The sequence below is a fragment of the Mauremys mutica genome, chromosome 5, assembly GCF_020497125.1.
Source record: "Mauremys mutica isolate MM-2020 ecotype Southern chromosome 5, ASM2049712v1, whole genome shotgun sequence".
Lineage (NCBI taxonomy): Eukaryota > Metazoa > Chordata > Testudines > Geoemydidae > Mauremys > Mauremys mutica.
Window position 1 is genome coordinate 83,407,606 of NC_059076.1, and position 22,783 is coordinate 83,430,388.

The following is a 22,783-nucleotide window of genomic DNA, read 5'->3' on the forward strand; positions in this document are numbered from 1 at the left end:
GCTGCAGTAAAGTGGAACAATTTTCAGCTTGTGTGATTGGAGGATCTCTGGATGCATATTATAAGACTGTCCTCCATAATTGAGGAAAAGTTGGTGCCTTTATTATTCTTTTGTTCCACTCTTTCTTTCTATGGGGAATTTGCCAATGCAATATCACTGTCTTCCTTTTAAACAAACAAAAAGGCAATGGCTGTTGAAAATAGCAGTTCCAGTCCTAATAAGCATTTCTTGCTCAATTTTATCCTACTTTTTCCTACAGCAAGTTACAGTGGATCAGTATATTTGATTTGGGAGAAATGAAGTAACAGCTGCCCAAACTGAGCTTGAGCACTCCTGAATTTTGAGGTGTTCAAATCTGGAAGGCAAGTGCTGGGGGGGGCGGGGGGGGCTGTGGGCTCTGCGGGGGAGCATGGCAGCAACGTGTCTGGAGCTGCATGGAGCCAGACACGCTGGTCTGAGTGGCACGGTAAGGCAGCTGGGGGTTGGAGAAGGGGTAGGCAGTTCCGGGAGGCAGTCAAGGGACAGGGAGCAGGGGGGGTTGGATGGGGCGGAGGTTCAGGGGTTCATCAGGGGACAGGTGGGGGTGAGGTCCTGAGGGGAAGTTGGGGGGATCTCAGGAGGGGGCAGTTGGGGACAAGGAGAAGGGAGGCTTAGATAGGGGCAGGGGTCTTGGGAGGGGGCAATCAGGGGACAAGGAGCAGCGGCATTTAGATAGGGGGTGGGGTCCTGGGGGCAGTTAGGGCAGGGGTCCGTGGAGGGGGCAATCAGCGGCCACGGGCAGGGATTCAAAGGGTTCTGGGCTGCCCGCAGAGCGCTGTGTGTGGGGATTCAGAATCCCCCCGCGGGCCGCACAGTAAGGCTCCACGGGCTGCATGTTGTGCAGGCCTGCTCTAATTCTAAGAGTCCTCTCAGACACCTCCCCACCTTTTTTCTGCATTATGAATAGCTTGAGCAGGTTTGCACCAAGGCTTGCTGTCTCCAATTGGCAAACTGCAGGACAGAGGAAAAAGTCATTCTTGGACAAGCCTTGGAGGCCAGCTACCAGCTTCTGCACATCTAAGTTACCATCCACATCAAGGTGAAATGAGACAGTTATGCATCTCCAAAACCTCAAGATGGGATTTTCATGAGTGCTCAGTGTTGAAACTAAAACACCAACTTCCATGGGATCAGTGTGAATTAAGAGCACTTCTGAAATTAGACTGTCTGAGGGTGAGTTCCCTCCCCACAAAAGTCCCGAACCCTGGTTCATTATTTTGCCAAGTTAATATTTCTAAGTTCCAAGGTTGCGTTCATTGGATTACATCTATATTTGCATGATTCTAAAACTGCGTGCTTTTCTAATCAGCAAATTTAGGCTTTAGTCAGTCTGCACCCTAAACCAAAGATCTGCACCCAACAGCAAGTATGAACAGTTATCCTTCTTGCAGGCTCATGCACTTGCTTCTCCAAGGGTATGGACCATAAAATAACTTTAGCCATCCTGTTTCTAACTTATTGGGCCAGAGGCACAGTAGTCTCCAAATTGGCCTTGAAAAATTAGAGAAAGCTATTTTATGATCTGCTCTAGAGAGCCAGTGGAAAAACCTACTACATAATTTAATGTAATACAACAGGCTATAAAACTAATTCCAAGAGAGCAGGAGAGATAAAAGGAATATGGGAAACCACCTCATCTGACCCTTTTTCAGGATCTGTCTTTACTAAAAAAGAGGGTAGGATCCTAGCTACATCTCAAATAGCTAAAAAGCATTACCCCCACCTCTACATTAGGAAAGCGTTTGAACTGGAATTAGCTTGCATGTGTTTAGCTGGAGCTAAACTAGACTTTCATTTACAAAAATGACGACAAGTTTTCAGATGGGGAAGGGGTATGTCAATTGTTCAACTTGCACTATTACCCCAGACTTAGTATAATTAGCTTCAAAACGTCCAGAAGGACTTTGCTTCACCTCGACAGTAGTTTAAGTCACTGCAATAATTTCTACACATATCAGTGTAGGTGTGGGGAACCCATTGGTCAGAGGGAACATGAGAAAAATTTACGCTTCCAGATTTTTGGACTGAGTCTAAATCTTGCAGCTTTACCAATCTCTTGCCTTGGAAGTCATTAAATACCAAGCTGCCAAATCAACCACAGACCAATGGATTAAGCAATGGAGACTGATTTGATATTTTATTTTAAGGTTTTGGGGGACGGGAGAGCAATTAGCAAGAGTTTCAGGAATTCAGTGTGTGGAGTTGCCAATTTCAGAACAGCTGTCTTATACTGGTGAAGTTTTGATAAGATGGGTTCAAGTAGTATCAGCCAGACTTTAAGAGCCTAAAGAACTTAGTGAAATAGTGTGTTAGATATTTTCAATACCATTTCTTTCTGAAAAGGCTTTCCTTCTTATGGGCTAAGCCCCAAGAGACTGGAAAACGTTGAATGACTTAGCCTTTAAGTTTACCTCTGTAGCTTTCACAAAAGCTGAAGCATTGCTCACTATATTTTGATGAGTAATCATAGCTCCTTTGGGGTTTCCTAAAGAGGAAACAAACATTAAAATCCAACAGTGAATGATTTATACACAGTAAAACAGGGGTCAACCACCTTTCAGAAGGGGTGTGCCGAGTCTTCATTTATTCACTCTAATTTAAGGTTTTGCATGCAAGTAATACATTAATGTTTTTAGAAAGTCTCTTTCTATAAGTCTATAACATATTGTTGTAAGTAAGGTTTTTAAAATGTTTAAGTTTCATTTAAAATTTAATTAATATGCAGAGCCCCCCAGACCAGTGGCCAGGACCCAGACAGTGAGTGCCACTGAAAAAAATCAGCTCATGTGCTGCCTTTGGCACATGTGCCATAGGTTGCTTACCCCTGCATTAAAATATCAAGTGGAGATAATATTCACTTTATCACTTACTTCTAGGGAAGTCTAGAAAGGGCTTTAATGGATAGATGCACAACACTTAAAACAAAGGCTAATTGTATGAACTAAGTAAAACTTAATGGAGATAGAAATTGCTAATGGGTTTACAAAGGTAGACAGCACCTGTTCTGTTCAAATAGTTTTGAGGAATAAAGACAGACAGAAGGCCTTCAATATCTTCCATGTTTGGTAGCTAAATATCCTCAGAAGGAAGGGATTTTGGAAAGAATTTGACAGAGAAGTTTAACACTGAAGTCAACGTCTAAATTCAATCCTACAAATTCTCTTAATACAAGTCTCATTGTTTTTGACAAACAAGGAGGGGGTGAGGTATTCTGTTGAAGGAGACCAGCTTTTGAACTACACAGAGCTCTTCGTCCTGTGTTAGCAGCAAGCCAATCCTGATAGCTCATTTCTGAAAGTGCATTTTAGTCTCCAGGAATTATTTGTCAAACACTTCAATTTCCCATTGGCTAACCCAGAAAGTTCTATAGCAAGTTTGCCATCTACTACTTTCTGCCGTAACAAGTGAAATGCTGAAGCAGCAGGAGAAACATGGAGCATGTGGTAAGGAGCCTTCTGAATGATCTTTGTCCATAAAAGTAGAATATAGAAAGTCCAGCATAATTAAGTGTACCTGTAGTTCCACTGGTGAAACAGATGACTGCTAGATCTTCTGGATTTGGAGGCTTTTAAAAAAAATTAAGCCAGTTCAGTATAAAGAGATTTTGCAGGACAAAATCATCAAAGTACCAATTTTACTTTGAGCCACAGGAGATGACACATTAGATCAAACTAAGGCAAAGACTGAAATTATAACTAGTGCAGATCAGTTCTCTTTTAGGTAGTTTGATACTTACCACAGGTTTTTGTCTATGAGCTCTCCCCACCTCCTAAAAATTTAGGAGACAGACATGAGTAGGATAACCACATTTGCTTTAAAATATTTCCCCATCACTATCCATTTCATAACATTTGTCATTTAGACACCAAGCTGGTTACTTTTGATCATAAGGGAATAAATGTTAACAGAACTTTAAATGCATATATGCTTGTGCAGCATATATGTAAACAGTAACCTGAAAATGCCCCTTCAAAAACAGCAGTAAATTTAGTGTCTTTATGAAGTGATAAGTAACCCATGATCTGTGGAATAAGATTAAGCATAGTTTCCAATTTACATGTGGCAGAGGAGATAGGCATGTCACCTAAATTCTCAATGTGATAGCAACCAGTTCACACTCCTATTCTAATCTAGTGGACCACGGCATGTGTATTCAGCATGGGTAAACCTTTAATGTAACAGAAGCCATTGTTGACATTTTCAAGAGAAAGTACCTTTTAGCATTTAGACCAGATCATGACAGTCTTTACTTTTAAAGTCATCATTAATTCTGCACTTTGTTTTCAAAACAGACTCGTTTCACGTGCTTCCTCAATGCAGATGGGGCACTAACTTTTTAATCATTGTGCTACTGTCAGATGCTACAGAAGACTTTAGCATCCAATATCATGCCAATACCACCTTGAAGACAAGTCCATTATTCTAGCATGATGGTGCCCATGCTGTGGATTTCAAGAGTTACTGTTGAAGCGACTATCGTTTATGAATTAGAAATATGCTCCCCTGCGACTTTTGAATGGCAATGTTTGGGACAGCCTGTCACTACAAGAAAGTGGGGAGCATCTTTTCCTCAACTGCCTCGCACTGTTTCCCTACACAAGTGCCAAAAGCACCAGCTGCCATTCCTTCCCTGCCAACCGTAATGGAGCAGAGAAGCTCCAGTTGCTTCATTACTCACCAGGCTGTAGGAACTTTAGGGAGAGCAGGATAGGAGCTGCACATTAAGGGAGCTCCAAGCAGAGGAAGCTTCATTGCAACCAGGGGGTGGGGTGGGTTCAGCTCCTGGATTCTCAGCTATGCCCAGGTTACAACAGCTTAGGGACTGTTCCAACTTGCACTAGCTGACAGCTAGATCACACTCCAGCCACTCTTCTCCATCCGCCCATGCTCCCTACTCCGGAGTTTAGGAAGGGAGCTCGCAGGTGGTTTCTGCTCCCTTTACACCACAATGGGCACAGAGTAGGGCTTACAATCTGCACCACCTATCTTGATTGTAGCCTCTTGTCATTTGAGATTTGTCTGACCTTGTGGCTAAAGAGGCTGACAACTTTTTCTAGATGTTGGAACGTTTAAGAGTAGAGCCTGAAGTTTTCCCTTCTGACCAGTAGTAGAGGTAATGGCTAAAAGCCAAGCATATTTGTTAATCAGCTTAAAGGTTTCAAGACTAAGTGTTTTTAATCCTAATTAGAAATGACAGTGGTTAAAGAACCCATATAAAACATTTCAATTTGTCAAAAGATTAACAGTCTTAAACCTGAAATAATTCTATGTGTCAGTTACATCATGGTCTTTACCTCAAGGTATAAGAAAATAAGCACTGAACATTTCCTTGTGACTGTCCCCACCCTGAATTAAAGGCTTAGGCTATGTCTACACTGCATAGCTTACAGAAGCACAGTTGTGCTGCTAAAACCTTGCCACTGTAAGGCATGCAGCATAGCTGCTCTTTGTAGGCAGGAGAGAGCTCTCCTGCCGAAAAATAAAGCCACCCCCAACAAGGGGCAGTAGCTTTGTCAAGGGGCAGGAGAACATCTCCCGCCTACAAAAACACTGTCAAGAAAGGTGTTTATTGTTAAAAGTGCAGTGTAGACAGCCTCAGTTTCTTCACTGTTTTGCTTTTTTTTGCACTGATGCCAGATGTAGTACTAAACTTCTGGTGGCACTCTATTACCTATTCCTGGTAAGACCCAGGAGACTATGCTGATTGTATTGTATAATCTTCAGGGTTAAGTCTCAATAGATACATTCCAATAGTCATCTTATATGCAGTGAAGACTGAATATTTTCCCATTAACTGGGCAAATGCAGGTCAGACTTTGGCTATCTTCCAAGGTATTCTGCATTTCAAGTTGTAAGCCACCTTTTTTTTTATAATTACTATTAAATAAGCACTCGGTACACAGCAGTTCCCACTGGGGACAAATGATCACTTGAGGGAGGAAAAAAAGTTAACAGAAGGGCAATCTAGGAGCTATTGCCCTAGGATAGTTAGGCTGTCATAAAAGCAGCTTATTCTGAGTGTTACAAGCCATCAACAATCCACTCTAAATAAAATTACTTTTAAAGCATTGGAATTGCACTAGTCCTTAAGCAAAAGACTGGCTTTAGTATCCAAGGTTCTTCTTTGGGTTTTGGACAAGTCTAGTTCAAATCTGCTCAGAATTATACCAGTTTCACCACTAAGCTAGGTGTTCTGCAATATTATTGATGCCATGAAAGTTCACTATATCTAAGCAAGAAAAAAAAAAAGAAAAAAGGCTTTACCCCCTCATCTCCAAACACATGCAAGTAGCTGTTCCTTGGTAATGACTTCCACTGTTTTGTTATCTGTACACCTTCACCAAAAGGAGGATGCTTTTCCCCAGCAGTCTAACTGCAGCAAAGATTTTGGTTCAGAGAAATTCAGGAGTGTACCTCAGTTAGTGAGGATCAAGCATATCACTTGGCAGTTAGATATCAGTGAGCCTTGTCTTCACCAATTTCCCAATCGAAGCCTGGTTAAATTAAAAAAATTCTATAGCTTTCCATGGAAAGATGTGCACTTCTCTCGAATTTCCACATCTGACAACTGTCCATTTTACTGACTAGATGGTCTGTTCAAATGAAGTGTCACAAGTGAGCCTATGAGCCATGACATTTTTTGGTTGAAGGATGCAAACTGCAAGCCTATCCCCCAATTCTGTACTTGGAAGTTATACTGCCTCAATCAAAGCTCATTATGGCAGCCTGAAGCAGAATGGCTGTTATATACCTTTTGAATATTTTATGGGCTTCCAGATGATGGTACTCCTAGAAGGCCAGTGTTCCACTTCAGGCCATTGCCATTGTTTTGTGGGGCCAGTGTAAGTGGTATAAAATCCAGCAAGACAGCTTCATGTTAAGTTTCCAAATCACTGAGCCAGAAACAGCTTTTAGAAGAACTGGCACTCCCTCCCATTCCCTCTGTAGTAGGTAATTTTTTTTTATTCACCATTGCCTTAGATTCAGAACTACTCAACTGATGAATCTACAAACACCTGCTCCTCCCTCCCCATATTAGCATTCCTCAGAATGAGGTTGTACTAGATTTTCTTGACCTCAGGGAGACATGTATGACAGCTGTACCTTGTCCATTTACTAGCAGAGGCAGTAAGACAATTTAAGGTTCCAACTAGAAGATGGCACAGTGTTGGTGTTTGAGTACCAAAATTGTCAGGGACACCCAGTCCATGACTATGTGCACTGAACAAGATCAATACTAGTAGTTATTCTGTATATAAACCCACCAACATTTGAGTTTTAGTGCGGCTGGTACTTTATGAAATAGGACTAAGATAAACGGGTAGCAGAATTGTTTAGACAGCTCCTCTAGCTGTAAATATTATGGTAAGATTTAGGTTTTAGTGTTACCCTCGAACCAAATTTCACTAATTTTTGTATCCACCTTGGAAAAGATTTTGTAGACTCATTTAAGCATTGTGAAACAATACTAGTGAATTGTTTACTTTCTAAAAAGGGTGTCCTGTGTAAATAGACGTCAAACCTTTACCCTTCCCTCTCTTGGTCAAAGATCAAGATTTTGTAACCAGCCACCTGAACAGGATGAATTACTCTGCTGACTCCAACCCCTCCAGGGCACTTCACTGTACAACTATGGGTATAGAGGGGATACTGGGTGGAAACAGTAAAGTAGGGGAAGACTTCAGTGCTTACCTCCAATTCTCTCAGGCTGAGAATTTCAACCCCACACTTCTTCCCACGTTCTACGAGATCACTATCAAAGGAGTCCATGATAACAATGGTGTTGAGGACTGGAGTTTCTCCCCTTTCCACATTATCCAGCAGAAGCTTGGCCTTGTCAGATTTGTCACAGAAAACCAGTCCTACATCAGCTGAATTAAGATACGAGTGCTATTAGTAAAAGTTTGACTTATCTAATTATTAGGCCCGATACAAACAGGTTCATATCAGAGGGTTATTCTGAGTAAGGCAACAATCATTTTTACCAGTCAAGCCTGTCATCTGATGTTTAGCTGCTGAACTATTGAAAGAGTCATACCTTTGTTCACAATATAACTGATTGCATCAGCTCCCAATGTATCATAAAGTGGCACCACCACCATGGAGTAGGTGTAGCATCCCTGTTCAATGAGAACCCACTGTGTAGAAAGAAAAGCACAAATCAATACGAGTTTACTAGTCCAAAACAGCAGAATGCTAAGACTCCTGAACTGAGGGAACCCGATGTTAGCATTCAAATAAGGAAATCTTCAGTGTTTGGAGATTTGCCCACCAAGAGTTGCTTGTTCTTTTAACTGTCATTTGTTTACCCAGGAGTGCATAGTATAGGTGACTAGGTTTTAGAGACCAACAAGCAAGCTGGCCTACCAGTAGTTCTCAGTTATATGGGAGCAGATCAATATATATATATCAATCACACACACCACACACACACACACACACCCTCCTTGCCCCCTGAGAGAAGAGGGGAAAAAAAACCACAAGTCTTTTTCTACTAGCTAGCTTCTTGTACATACCCTACATACACCCATTCTATTCTTGTCTCCCTCCAGTTTCTTCCTTTTGATTCTAGCTGTTCATGGGAGTGTGCTTTATAGGTGGGAGCATAGCGATTTCCACTCATTCAGTGCTTTTATTAGATTAACTTCAATCCCTGGCACAGCCCCCCTCTGTATGAGCCATCACTGAAGTGCTTCAACTGTCAGTGCTTGTCACTCAGTGCCAGTGGTGCAGTCTGATATGTTTGGTAAACTGATGCAAGCCAGTCTATAGATGGTGGTACACTTCATATGGCATTTGGTTATTAGTTTTTTCTGGTCACCTTTCCCTCTTGAAAAGAAGGGGTCTGCTACTTTGGAGACTGAGATCACATGCATCACTTCCATAAGTAAAGTCCAAATGGGCAGAAAATCCCTTGTTAGTAAGGAGTCGTTCTGTAATATATGCAGAGCTAGATATATGCCCTTTGCTTGGTGAGGAGCTCTCCACAGGCACTCAGACAGACACGATTGCAAGTTGAAATAGAAAGTTCACTGGATAATTTGTTACATATCCCAGCAAGCACAATAGCTATTATAAACTTATGCCAAGTAGTTTAGGTAGGTGAGATCCTAAAGTATCCTTGTCATGCATTCAGAGGATGTCTAAAAAACAGGACAGTGGAAGTTGTTCACTAAAGAGAACCAGTTATATGCAATATCCATGTAGCTATGCTAAATTCTAGGATTTGTGACTACCATGAGATCAAAGGGCTAGTCTACACTTACCAGCCGGGTCGACCCGGTGAGTTCGACTTCTCGGAGTTCGAACTATCGCGTCTAATCTGGACGCGATAGTTCGAACTCTGGAAGCGCCGCGGTCGACTTTGGTACTCCACCACTGCAAATGGCGGTGGCGGAGTCGACCTTGGAGCCGCGGACTTCGATTCCGCGGCATCTGGACGGGTGAGTAGTTCGAACTAGGGTACTTCGAATTCAGCTACGCTATTCACGTAGCTGAATTTGCGTACCCTAGTTTGACCCCGCTTCTTAGTGTGGACCAGCCCAAAGTCTCCCTGGCTTTTCTGTGTGCCTAGAAACAGACAATTCAAGTCTTCCTTCCTGGTAGTTGTAGAATTTGTGACAAAACTCAAATATTGTAAGACTGAGTATTTTTCAACATCTAATGTTCACCAATTCCAGTTAGTGGTGAAAGCAGCAGACATCTTTAAAAAGCTGAAACTGGATCCATAATCCTAAAGGGCTCTCTAAGCTTTTACTATAGCAAAAATATTGGGGGGGAAGAAACTGTTTTCAGAGGCACTCAGCCAGTTACTTCATTGCCTGAACAAGTGGTACTATGTTTGTGTAACATTAAATTGGTTAATCCTGTAACATTTTGTTCTGTATTAAATATGCTACCAAGGTTGCTAAATCTCAAGCCTCTGTTATGTTCGTTAACCTGGTCCAGGAAAGCTTTAGGTTTCCTATACTAATGGTGCTACATATTTACATGCTGAACCAGCCACCAACCATGACAATTTTTTTTTTTGAAGGAGTGCATGTTATAAGTAAGCTGTATCATCTTTCCATGCTCATGTTCCAAAAGTGTGCTTTTTGTAAAATTCAGTATAATGACTCCTGACAGTTGACCCCAAGTTGCTCACACAGTAGAGACCATGTTCAGGCCTGCCTGCTAGATTGGCTTGTAAGACTATCAAGCCATCCTGATAACGGCACCTGAATATTTTTGGACTCAGTATTACAACTTGTTATATACCAACTCCTTAAAATTTTCTAAAAGTAGCCTCCATTTTAGTGCCTGTTGCAATAACACCTTGAAATCCACTGTACCAAATCCTCCTGCACTAGCAGAATTCAAGCACCTTTGTGTTAGACAGATAATGGTGGAGAAAGTTTCCCGATCACACCCTAGAGTTACAGGCAGATCTTCAATTATAACCCTGAGTCCTGACACCAGTTCTTTTCTCTGAACATGAGGAGGAGAATATTTTGTCTATATGCCCATTCAAGCTAAAGTGTTATATTTCAAAAGATTTCAAGTTGGTAAGCTTTAAATTTCTATCGAGAAATAATTTATACTCTGAAAACTGTCTGACTATAAAGTTGCAAAATAGAGATTACTGTAGTTTGCAAGCATAAAAACATCTGTTTCTAAGTTAACAGAGAAGCGGTGGAGATGAAATCTATAATAAACTCATTCACTGGCAATAAACTCTGTTTGAGTAAGGGTTTTTCCCAGGTTTTTCCCTCTAGTTATTCATTAGGGATTTTATATTGTGTATTCCCATAAACTGGTCATGTTTTGAGGACATTTGACTCAAAGACCATGCCAGCTTCCTAAAAATTGGATGGGGAGGTTTCAGGGAACTGTGTAATTTGGAAGATACCAATATTTAAAAATTGCTGGCTTAAGTGAACCTTTTCCATCTCACTGATGACCCAATTTAAAAAAACACCCCATACAAATACCCCTCAGGGACCAAGTTACATGGCTCCAAGGTAGGCCTTGCATCTGACTTGTCCAATGACATAAGGAGGTACTAGAAGGCAGAGAAGTGTAATTGATATGCCATAAAAGAGAAGTGTAAGGCTCAGAAGCCTTTGGCTGGTGCAGCGATCTTCATTTACTGCTCCGGTACCCCAGTTAGCTAAAGCACGGGTGGGCAAACTTTTTGGCCTGAGGACCACATCTGAGTGGGGAAATTGAATGCAGGGCCTTCAATGTAGGGCTGAGGCAGGGGGTTGGGGTGCAGAGGGAGTGTGGGGTGTGGGAGGGGGCCAGTGTGCAGGAAGGGGCTCAGAGCAAGGGGTTGGGGCATGGGAAAGGGTGCAACGTGAATGAGAGGCTCAGGGCAGGGGGTTGGGGTGTGGGATGGCTGCAGCAAGGGGCTCAGGGCAGGGGGTTGGGGTGCAGGAGGAGTTCAGGGTGCTGGCTCCGGCTGGACGTCGATTACCTGGAGCAGCTCTGGGGTGGCAGCGGCACGCAGTGGGGCTAAGACAGGCTCCCTGCCTGCCCAGGTCCTGCGCCTCTCCCAGAAGTGGCCAACACCACGTCACTGCAGCCCCAGGGGTGGGGGGGGAAGAAACAAGGGTGCAGCGCATCAGAGGCTCTGCATGCTGCCCTCCCTTAAGGGGTCCCTCCCCCAAAGCTCCCATTGGCTGCAGTTCCCCATTCCCAGCCAATGGGAACTGCGAGGGGCAGTGTCTGCAGGCAAGAGCAGTGGAAAGAGCCCTTCGACCCCAGGGGCTGCAGGGACATAGTGCTGGCTGCTTCCGGGAGTGGCGTGGGGCCTGCAGCACCACAGGGGTGGCAATCCCGCAGGCTGGATCCAACCTATGGGCCATAGTTTGCCCACCCCTGAGCTAAAGGCTAGCTTGGGTACATCTATACTGCAAACAGTGCAGCTGTTGCTCAACTAGACATACATTGACTAATCTCCTTGAGTAAGAGAAGTCGTGCTGCAAGGGTGCTCCAGTTTTTAACCATTCTTCACTATACCCAAAGAAGTTCTGCTAGTGAGAAACACTATACCAAGAGAACACCGTTCTAGCTCCTTCTCTGCCATTCCATCTCCTATTCTAGGAGAATCCAGAAGACTAGGGCCAATGAGTTTGTGGAAACCTATAATTTTAAACATCTTACATTTTTTCCTATTAATTTTGTTTTATTAGGTGGGAGATGTCCTAGCCTCTTTTTTCCTTAGTCTGAGGGGGTGAAATTGTGGCTATGTGGACATCCATAAAGCCTACAGGAAAGCACCGGAGGGGAGGGGGGGAGAAAAGAGGGAGGGAAACAAGAGAAAAAAAAGCATTCCCCAAGTTTTAAACAGCCTTAAATATTGTCTCAAAGACACTAGAAGTGTTCCATGTTGAGAAGTCTTGAAACCTTCATACCATATCTACCAGTTGAACATACTATCCTTTGGGAAAGGATTGTGGGCTCACTTCCAGCTCACTTGAAGGTAAGGTCCAAGACACTGCATTTAATAGAATAGAGCAGATTCTACACAGAAGTGGCAGGCATTTGGTAAGGTTGTAATCCACGGTATTGCAGCATGAACAGACATTTGGGTGTGTCACAGAATTTAGTGTTTGCCTATGTGTGGTTAGCATCTCTGGGGAATTGCTAAAATCAGTTTCATGACACTAGCAAGCACAAGTACAGCTTATAGTTTTATATACACCATACTAAACAGATTTCTAAGCATTTTAAATATTAATCACAGTCAAAATGAGATGCCCTCTAAAACTGGGTAACGAACTAGCAAACTTTGTGACATGAGGGATAAGTCTCCTCTCTGAAGTCTGGAGTGTTTAGTGGAAAAAGGGGGAGGTGAGTAATTCTGCTGTAATTACCCCTTCTTTCTAGATGTGGCTCTGGTAAGAATCTGTGCCAATAGGTCTGTCACAAGGAAGCAACATCTACTACACACTAGATGCTAAGCTTGGTTTCCTAGTTATAGCTGCCACATGTACAGGGGTGGCTCCAGGCCTCAGCACGCCAAGCGCGTGCTTGGGGCGGCAAGCCATGGGGGGCACTGCCAGCGCCACAAGGGTGGAAGGCAGGCTGCCTCTGTGGTTTGCCTGTGGAGAGTCTGCTGGTCCCGCGGCTTTGGCGGACCTCCCGCAGGCGTGCCTGCGGAGGGTCCGCCGAAGCCGCGGGACCAGCGGACCGTCCGCAGGCACACCTGCAGGAGGCAGCCTGCCTGCCGTGCTTGGGGCAGCAAAATTCCTAGAGCAGCCCCTGCACATGTATAACTGTAGGCCTACATGATAGCACTCCTCTACCCCCAATGCATTTCTCTTACTAGGAGACTGGTACACTGTCCCATTCAAGTTCTGAAATTATTGGACAGTTTCTTTTAAGTTTACCTTTGTCCCTAGCATGTCCTTCAGATAGTTACCTCTGGTCTGTTTTGTGCGAAGATTCCTATGTACTGGTCTGGAGCTGGCTTGTAGCCTCTGTGAAGTAGTGCTGAACCCACATACTCTGCTCTCTCTGACACCTGAAACAGAAAGCCAACTAAGGTTAACAGCAAACTCCTCAGTACACCACACCTCAATCTGTTGATCTTACACTGGGTATTGGGATTTAAAGTGCAGGAAGGAGAGAGTCTAGTGGGCCTTTTTATTTTTGGATGTTTCCATGACTTAAATGAGAGGCGTTACAATAGCCATCAGTCAATTTACTCCAGTTGGACTGTAGAGCATAGTATAGCGGTTAACAGTTAATCACTTCAAGACACTATTCTTGGGGGCTCAAGCTGATATGACTGAAGCTGAACTCTGCATATCTGCAGTCCACCTAAGGGATGCAATACTGGAATGCTTTAAACTTCTAAGTTCTGCTTGATTCAGTCACGGAGAGTGACTGTCATCCATTTAGTTCACTATTCAGATGGGTATTGAATTATACAAAACTTTCTCCAGTACTTGAAACTGGATTCCCCTGATAAACTGGTTTAAGGAACAGCTTTCTGAGTTTCCTGTTCTAGTGTCATGCCTACAGCCAACTCTCCACTGGTAGATCTAAAGTTGGACTCACCATCCTAGCCCTTTAATCTAGATTCAGAATGCTACACAAGCAAGTATACACCATGTGATTAAGTAAAGCACATGTGAGAAAGAGTCACCATCCTATACAGTGAAGATGTCCGTTAAAGGAAGGACTTTGATGGGCTCATCTTTCCTGAAGAGGAGACAGCTTCCTCCAACTGAAAATTCTAGCATCTAGGAAGATTTTAGAGAGGGAACAGTACACTCTAGGGAAGCCTTATCACAAGTTTGGAGCCCAATAAAAGCATCACCTGGAGAGGCAAGGAACCTCTCCTAGTTCTAACCTTAAGATGATGCAACTAATTTTAGACTATAGTTTTAAAAACTAACTGCTGTTCAAAAAGCTTTACATTAAGGCTAGTCCCCAGCTCTTGACACCTATAGCAGTTCAGCAGAAATGTGCTTACTGGCATATCTGCTACTTGCATTCTGCACATTTCCCCCAACAATACTACGCATCTGGTCTTTTTGGAGAGCCTCACTCTAGTTTTAAAGTTTAAATCCAGGGTTTCCCAGTGTGGAATTAATCATGCATTTGCAACAGCTAGACCAATAGTTCTAAGCCAGTGGGCTGCTTGCAGTCTAATCAGCACACAGCTGTAGCCCATGCAACATCCTCAGGGCCATACAGGTAGTATATATTGTGTGGGCTACATCCACACACACAGCTGCATATGTGGCCCACAATGGTAAACTGGTTGAAAACCACTGAGCTAGATGGACTGGTAAAAAGGCTGTTTAAGCAGCATTTGGAAGATACTGCCTTTTGAATAGGTCAGAGCTATGGAATAGAGCTCTCAGGAGCAGTCTTGAAGTGATTAATTTAAGATGGGATCTGAAAGGTTGTGGAGTTCTTTGAAGTACCCCCCCCACACACACACACAGTATCTGGGACTGTTCATTTTAGGACTGTATTAGATTTATAGTCCTAAAATGCACAAGCTCCTGTGAAATGCTTTTCACTCCATTTCCCTTTTATATTAGCTCTTGTCCCTAGAGTGCAGGGCCTTCTTAGAGTGGCATTGCTAGAAATTATCTCCTTGCAATATTTTTTGCAGGGTCAGAGTCAGGGCAGCATAAATTTGAGATACTACTTGAAACGGCTTGAGAGTTACAAGATTTTATACTTCATTGGTATTAGACTATTAGTCATACTAGGGGGGGAACCCAACTTGTTTTAAGATCGAGAACTAGAGTGGCTGCTTACCTCTTTATAAGAGATCCATTCATATGGCTGATCTGGTTTTCTAACACCCAAACAGGGACCATTATCTTGGGGGGAGAAGAAAAAAAATTGTGGCAGTTATTCCAGTTTTGTTCAGGCTATAACTCTGTTCTCTCCCTTTCAAATTGATACCTTAGCTGTTTAGTTCAGCTAGTCTCCTGTCAGGATTAGGTTTTAAGAGACTATCATCCACTGGGAACTAGACCAGAGGCCATCTATAGAAGCCAAACCCACATTTGTTCCTGTTTGGTCAGTGTACACTGAACAGTATGCACCCCAGGTTGCACAGCCCTGATTCACATCAGATCTCCAGTTGGTTTTGCTTCCCAGAGTTCTGAAACATTATCTTTGCCCTCCTACTATGCTAGAGCATTATTTGTCTACCGAACAGGATAACATCTTATCCTGCAGCCTCAATGGTCTCAAACCCTACAAGTTAGTCTCTTTGCTGTCAAGAACTACTTTTTATAAACTTACTTGACACCTCCAAACCTCTTTGGAAGATTTCATAGGCTGTTCTCACATCATCATAGTAATATGTTAATAGCTCATCACTATTAAGCAGGCATGATCTTCGAGCATGCTCACCACCCTAAAAAAAAAGTATATATGTTCATAGCTAGGGAGGCTAATGACATATTGAAAGACAGGAATGACAACATAAAGATACTGGTGGCTAATTTGAGACCAAAAAGGTTTCAGAAGAGATGAGCAAGTTATGAAATCCAGAAAGATCTTCTCATGAGTCCCATCATTAAAAGTAACAGCAAGATTGAGGTATCATAGGTGCATGAAGGGGCAGAATTTGGCCATGGCACATTTGTTCTTTAAGAGCCTAATATTTAAAACACATCCCCCCCCCAAAACCACACACTAAGTGAAGTACACCATTTAGAAAAGCTAGTTCTTCTAGCCATCTCCCCTCTAGAGAGCCACTTGAGGAAAGAGTCAATGAATTTAAAGTTAGAGATCTTGTTTGCTTTTGTAAGCAAGCTTGCATCCACCTATTTTATAACACTGTTTAACAGGTCAACTCTAGAGTTGAGTTTTATTTTAAGAGATCCCTCAGTAGTACTTCAATGAAGTCAGTATTAGGTCACAAGAGCCAACTAACCAGAGCAGGAAGTAAGCTTTTAGCACAAGGTACAAGTTATTTAACCCTATTCCAGCATCCACAAGTTTTTGGTTTTTACACTCCCTTTTTAAGGCACTCAGAACCAGTTTTCTGGTCTAGTTTTTAATAGGCCACTAACATACCTTGGAATTTAGGAAGCCTCCTTTTTTCAAGCATGCTAGCATTTGCCGAGAGTAGAAGCTAGCAATTAACTTGAGAGTTCAAGTTCATAGCTTATTCTCTAGGGTTTTTAGCAGTAGAATGAATCTAAAGTATTTTTATTGATTGAGAATGCCTATTTAAGAAATTCAAGTTTTACATATGAGAATTATACATGTTGCTCTCACCATCTGTGCAGTTTATCTCTATCTGAAAGCCTCCAACTACCAAGCTGTTAGCAAAGATAGTCCAGTTCAGTGGCTTTAAAACTGTGGGTCGCAACCCGGTACTGGATTGTGGAATGGAAGGCACTGGGTTGCAGCAGCTCTGGTCAGCACCACTGACTGGGCCATTAAAAGTCCCGTCGGCGGTGCTTCCCGGCTAAGGCAGGCTAGTCTCTACCTGTTCTGACACTGTGGCCCAGAAGTGGCCAGCAGCAGGTCTGGCTCCTAGGTGGTGGGCCATGGGGCTCCATGCACTGCCCCCCAACCCCGAGCACTGACTCCACCCTCCCATTTGCCAGTTCCCAGAGCTGGGAGGGGGTGGTGCCTATGGGAGAGCAGCAGAGCCACTTGCACACCTCTGCCTAGGAGCTGGACCTGCTGCTGGCTGCTTCCAGAGCCCCAACCCCACACTCCAATCCCCTGCCTGAGCCCTGAGCCCCCCCAAACTGAGCCCCCCTGTACCCCAAACCCTTCATCCCCAGCCCCACCCCAGAGCCTGCATCCCGAGCCCAGAGCCCCTCCTAAACCCCAATCCCTTCCCCAGCCTGAGCCCCCTGGCCTCGCACTCCAAACCCCTCACTCCTGCAGCCCAACCCTCTGCCCCAGCCTTGAGCCCCTCCCACACCCCAAACCCCTCTGCCCCAGCTCCGTTGAGTCATGGGCATCAATTTTCTTCAACTGGGTTGCCAGAAAAAAAGTTTGAAAACCACTGATTTAGTTAGCTAAACACAGGATTTAATGTAAGCTCTTCTTAAATAGAAAGAGTGTTCAGAGCTGACACCTAGGCTTTATTGCCTAACCAAATTTTGGACTAGTTGAATCAGTCCCTTTGTGGTGTACATTGTATTTGGACTACTACACATGGAATTGTTTGCATGTTAGTCTAGGCTCTTCAAGGTCTATGGTATTCTCAATCTAGCTCTGGGAGACAGTCAATTACCTAATTATGTACACTTTGGCAGTTCAAGGAAGAGGAAAATACAATATATTAGACATACTGTACTAGCAGTTCGTCAGGGAGAGTTTTAATGGCAGAACAAATTACACTGGTTTAAGTCAAACTCTGTATGTTTAAGGCACTATTTCAGTGACACTCCTTCACTGTTAGACTGAGAACAAGTATTTGAAGAATAAAGTTATTCTAGACACTTAGTATTCCTATAGTGCCTAGGTTCAGAAGCATACTGGCATACACTTAAGCCCTTTACTTACTCCGCAACAAGTACACATCACTAAGATATGCTTGTACAGCGGAAAGGAAAACAAGGCTGCTCACTGTACTGTATTCCATTTCATTGTACTGGAGACTCTTATTCAGGTTCACTGAAAACTTTAAAGCTTTTTCTTTTCAGCTATTGCACAGTTTCTAGTTTTAGGAACTGAATAGCTTATGCAATAAGCTTCAGACATGGAAAATGGGACTCATGAATTTGTGCACGCTCCTATTCCAAACACAAGAGCCAAATTTGTTTCATGGAACCCAGTGGAAAGTCCTGTGTTACCTTATCAGTCTGCTACAAGTTATTCGTGGAACGTGACCTGAATTAAGATGAACTAGAAGCTAAGCTAGAGTTCTAAAGGTTATATTCCTGAAGTCCATTTAGGCCCAGATTTCTATTTCATCTTAAATCTGGTCTACCCAGTTAGTTTGCAGCAAGCTGGGGTGTGAATCTACACCACACTAGCCAGCTGTGGACTGCCTCTGTGTACCCTGCTGACATGCCTTAACAGTTCATTGGGAGTAACTCAAACTTTAGCCATGGACTGCCTGGAGTAGATCAAAGTTTGAGCTACCCCCAATGAACTGTAAGGCATGTCAGCAGGGTACAGAGGCAGTCCACAGCTGGCTAGCGTGATGTAGATTCACACCCCAGCTTGCTGCAAACTAGCTGGCTGTAGACAAACCCTCAGATTAAGTGTAGCAATTTCTTATTATAGTGCAAATACAAGATGGGGAGATAAAATCCTGCAGAATGGCCAACTGCACTCCATGTTTGAGAAGTACTCACTATAATGATATGCAGTGAAAGTTTTAAGGCCTGAAAATGTCATGTCATGAAGTCAAAGCATTGGTTTCTATTCTGTTTAAAACTCATGCATTTAGAGTACTGACTCACAGGTGAAGTGGTACTACGTGGCCCCTAGACATGTGTGCCCTTACTGAGTACCTACAGGATCCACTCATACTTTGAGTTCATTCGTAGATCAAGATTTGTTGTCATTTGACACAGCAAGAGATATGCTCCCACTTAAAAAAAAATCCACTGGTTTGTTTCCTGTTGACTAGAGTTGTATTTATGATTAGCATCGCCACCACAAAACAAGATTGTATCTACACCAAGAAATGCTTGAGTTTGCATCCTCAAGACCCAAGGAACTGTTCACCTTCAGTTTGCTGAAGAGGGAAGCACAGTGGCAGGTGATTCTCAGCAGCAGTAGTGATTTCAACTGTCCAGAATGTACTTGTTAAGTAAATTTCAAACTAGGTGTACAACTTTGACAATCCATAGGTAGGCACGTTAACAGCTCAGTTTGAGCACACAACTCGCTTCGAGGCCCTTAAAGTTAGACATCTGCATTTAAAATGTTTGCCCTGAAGTCCTTCAAGGCTGGACCACCCTTCATCTGATTTCTACCCCCCGCCCCCCTCCACCCGATCTAGAAAGATCGGACTGCCTGCAGATCAGAAATCTTACTGCGTTATAGGTGAAACTGTTATATCGAACTTGCTTTGATCCACTGCAGTGCACAGCCCCGGCCCCGCAGAGCACTGATTTACTGCGTTATATCCGAATTCGTGTTATATCAGGGTAGAAGTGTAGTTTATTGGCAATGAGCTATCCTTGTGTTTTTTCCACTGATAAAAAAAGAAAAACCCCACCCTCCAAAAGATCCTCTTGGCTGCAGCTACATCCTTGAAAAACCATTAGAGCAAGTGGCAATCCTTGCAATGCACCTGGCAACCATGAAGAGGTCTTCCAGTTGTTGTATGGCCCATACTATGCATGCAACATGTGAGAGCTCAACGGGCTATATTTCTGGAAGAGTTATGGAATCAGACATCCTTAGAGACACTAGAGGTCACTAGCATGCCCTAATGTTTATCAGGATTTATAAAAAAAGTGCTCGCGAAAGCACCTGTCCATATGTTCCAAATGAGGCCCTTGACATAACTTACATACATTCTAAATGCAGCCATTTGAGAATTTACCACAAACAGTTTGAGGCCTGGAGAGAAAGAGCCACTAGATAGCATAATGTGCATTGTCATTTTGAAGAGATTCCTTTCCTTCCCTGTCCTCAGTTTTTGTGCATTCAGATTTTAATGTGGAGTTCTACCCATAGTTACTTGGGCAAGGCACGTGGCTATCAAGTTGATAGCTATGATTGTTCAGATATTAGGCTGACCAGACAGCAAGTATGAAAAATCGGGACAGAAGGTTGGGGGTAATAGGCGCCTATACAAGACAAAGCCTCAAATATCAGGTCTGTCCCTATAAAAATCAGGACATCTGGTCACCCTATGGATATCCTTCGATATGGGTAAAAGGTCAGTCTAGGTTTGAATAGGCAGTTTCAAGTGTGCCTGCAGATACATGCACAGTTAGGGATGTGGTTATCACTGGATAATGCTCCTGAGAAAGTTACAGCCAGAATAGCGCAGTATCACGCTAGCTACGTGCCTTTGGAATTTTACAAAATGCTTCATTCAGCTATTCTTAAAGTGACTTAAATGTAATAAGATTTCTGTATTGCAAATAGGATCAGAGTGCCATGGACAAGCTTTGACAGTAATGCCTATATGATTGCTGGGGGCCTAGCTGGAAAGGAGTAATAGTAATGATATCTTTCTAAAGTGAAGCCAGCCATCAGAGGGTCAGCGTCCTTCCTTAAAAAGGCAGAGCAGAATGTGGGTAGTCAGCTCTAGTACTTAGAATTTGGCAACTTCACCACTCAAACTACTTGTGAATAGTTATTGTAATACCTAGAATTACACTGATTGTTCTTTAGAGGCAGAATACCTGTGCAAGAAATGCATGCAAACTCCCAATTTTCAGGCTAGACTGGATAAGATTAGTTTTGTCTGGGTTATTTTTATAAATCAGAATTTAGGTTAAGTGACATTAAGGCAATGACTGTACTATGTATTGTGATTACTTGGGGTTCCCCCCCCAAAAAACCTAAACCACACCCTGCCCCCAACCATTGAAAGTTTCAGCTATCACTCTAGAGGTCACTATTAATGTACAAGTTTTAAAATATGCATTCTAGAACTTCACCTCACTAATCCAGAAACCAAGTGGTCCACAAAACTGCTAACTGTGCCCCTTTCTCAGCTGAGATTTTGAAATACTGTAATGAGATTTCATGTTACTACAGTTGAACCCTGTTATGTCGCCAGCCTAGGGGTTTGCCAAAAATAGTCCAGATAACCGATGATCGAGATAAACCCCTATCCACCCCCCCACCCCTGAACTCCCCTGCCCTCTCTCCAACACCCCCTCCCTGCCCCCTTACCGCGGTGCCTGCACGTGGCTGGATCCGGCGAAGCGGGACGGGGAAGCGGGGCCGGGCGGCCGTGGACGGGGACCCGGAGCCGGGCAGCCAAAGAAGCGGGACCCGGTAAGCGGGCCGGGCGGCAGGCGAAGTGGGACCGGGTAAGCGGGGCCGGGCGGCAGGCGAAGCGGGGACCGGGTAAGCGGGGCCGGGCGGCAGGCGAAGCGGGGACCGGGTAAGCGGGGCCGGGCGGGCGGGCGGCAGGCGAAGCGGGGACCGGGTAAGCGGGGCCGGGCGGGCGGGCGGCAGGCGAAGCGGGGACCGGGTAAGCGGGGCCGGGCGGGCGGGCGGCAGGCGAAGCGGGGACCGGGTAAGCGGGGCCGGGCGGGCGGGCGGCGAAGCGGGGACCGGGTAAGCGGGGCCAGGCGGACGGCGAAGCGGGGACCGGCGAAGCGGGGCCGGACGGACGGGCGGGCGGCGGCGAAGCGGGGCCCGGGTATGCGGGGCCGGCCGGCCGGGCGGGCGGCGGCGAAGCGGGGACCGGGTATGCGGGGCCGGCCGGACGGGCGGGCGGCGAAGCGGGGACCGGCGAAGCGGGGCCGGACGGACGGGCGGGCGGCGAAGCGGGGACCGGGTATGCGGGGACCGGCGAAGCGGGGCCGGACGGACGGGCGGCGAAACGGGGACCGGGTATGCGGGGCCGAGCGGGCGGGCAGGGACGGGCAGGGACCGGGTATGCGGGGCCGGGCGGGCGGCGAAGCGGAGCCGGGCGGGCGGCGAAGCGGGGACCGGCGAAGCGGAGCCGGGCGGGCGGGCGGCAGGTGAAGCGGGGACCGGGTATGCGGGGCCGGGCAGGGACCGGGTATGCAGGGCCGGGCAGGGACCGGGTATGCAGGGCCGGGCGGGGACCGGGTATGCAGGGGCGGGCGGGCGGCGAAGCGGAGCGCGCCGGACGGGTGGGTGGCGAAGCGGGGACCGGCGAAGCGGAGCCGGGCGGGCGGGGACGGGCAGGGACCGGGTATGCGGGGCCGGGCGGGCGGGGACGGGCAGGGACCGGGTATGCGGGGCCGGGCGGGCGGCGAAGCGGGGACCGGCGAAGCGGAGCCGGGCGGGCGGGCGGCAGGCGAAGCGGGGACCAGGTATGCGGGGCCGGGCGGGCGGGGACGGGCAGGGACCGGGTATGCAGGGGCGGGCGGGCGGCGAAGCGGAGCCGGGCGGACGGCGAAGCGGGGACCGGCGAAGCGGAGCCGGGCGGGCGGGCGGCAGGCGAAGCGGGGACCAGGTATGCGGGGACGGGCGGGCGGGCGGGGACGGGCAGGGACCGGGTATGTGGGGCCGGGCGGGCGGCGAAGCGGAGCCGGGCGGACGGCGAAGCGGGGACCAGGTATGCGGGGCCGGGAGGGGACGGGCAGGGACCGGGTATGCGGGGCCGGGCGGCTGGGGACACAGTGGGTCGGGGACGCGGGGA

General features: G+C 45.6%; 1 protein-coding gene across 4 annotated transcripts in view; it reads right to left on the reverse strand.

Moving 5' to 3' along the window:
• The window catches only part of ACSL1 (acyl-CoA synthetase long chain family member 1), a 77,239-nt gene that overhangs the window by 22,351 nt on the left and 32,105 nt on the right, over window positions 1–22,783 (reverse strand). For all 4 annotated transcript variants that reach the window (XM_045018021.1, XM_045018022.1, XM_045018023.1 and 1 more), the window contains exons 3-10: window positions 15,799–15,913; window positions 15,304–15,368; window positions 13,445–13,546; window positions 8,078–8,177; window positions 7,732–7,910; window positions 3,776–3,808; window positions 3,553–3,604; window positions 2,451–2,524 (exon numbers count right to left, since the gene is read on the reverse strand). In XM_045018021.1, coding sequence (XP_044873956.1) covers window positions 2,451–2,524; window positions 3,553–3,604; window positions 3,776–3,808; window positions 7,732–7,910; window positions 8,078–8,177; window positions 13,445–13,546; window positions 15,304–15,368; window positions 15,799–15,913 — 720 coding nt within the window. The remainder of the gene's footprint in view (window positions 1–2,450; window positions 2,525–3,552; window positions 3,605–3,775; window positions 3,809–7,731; window positions 7,911–8,077; window positions 8,178–13,444; window positions 13,547–15,303; window positions 15,369–15,798; window positions 15,914–22,783) is intronic.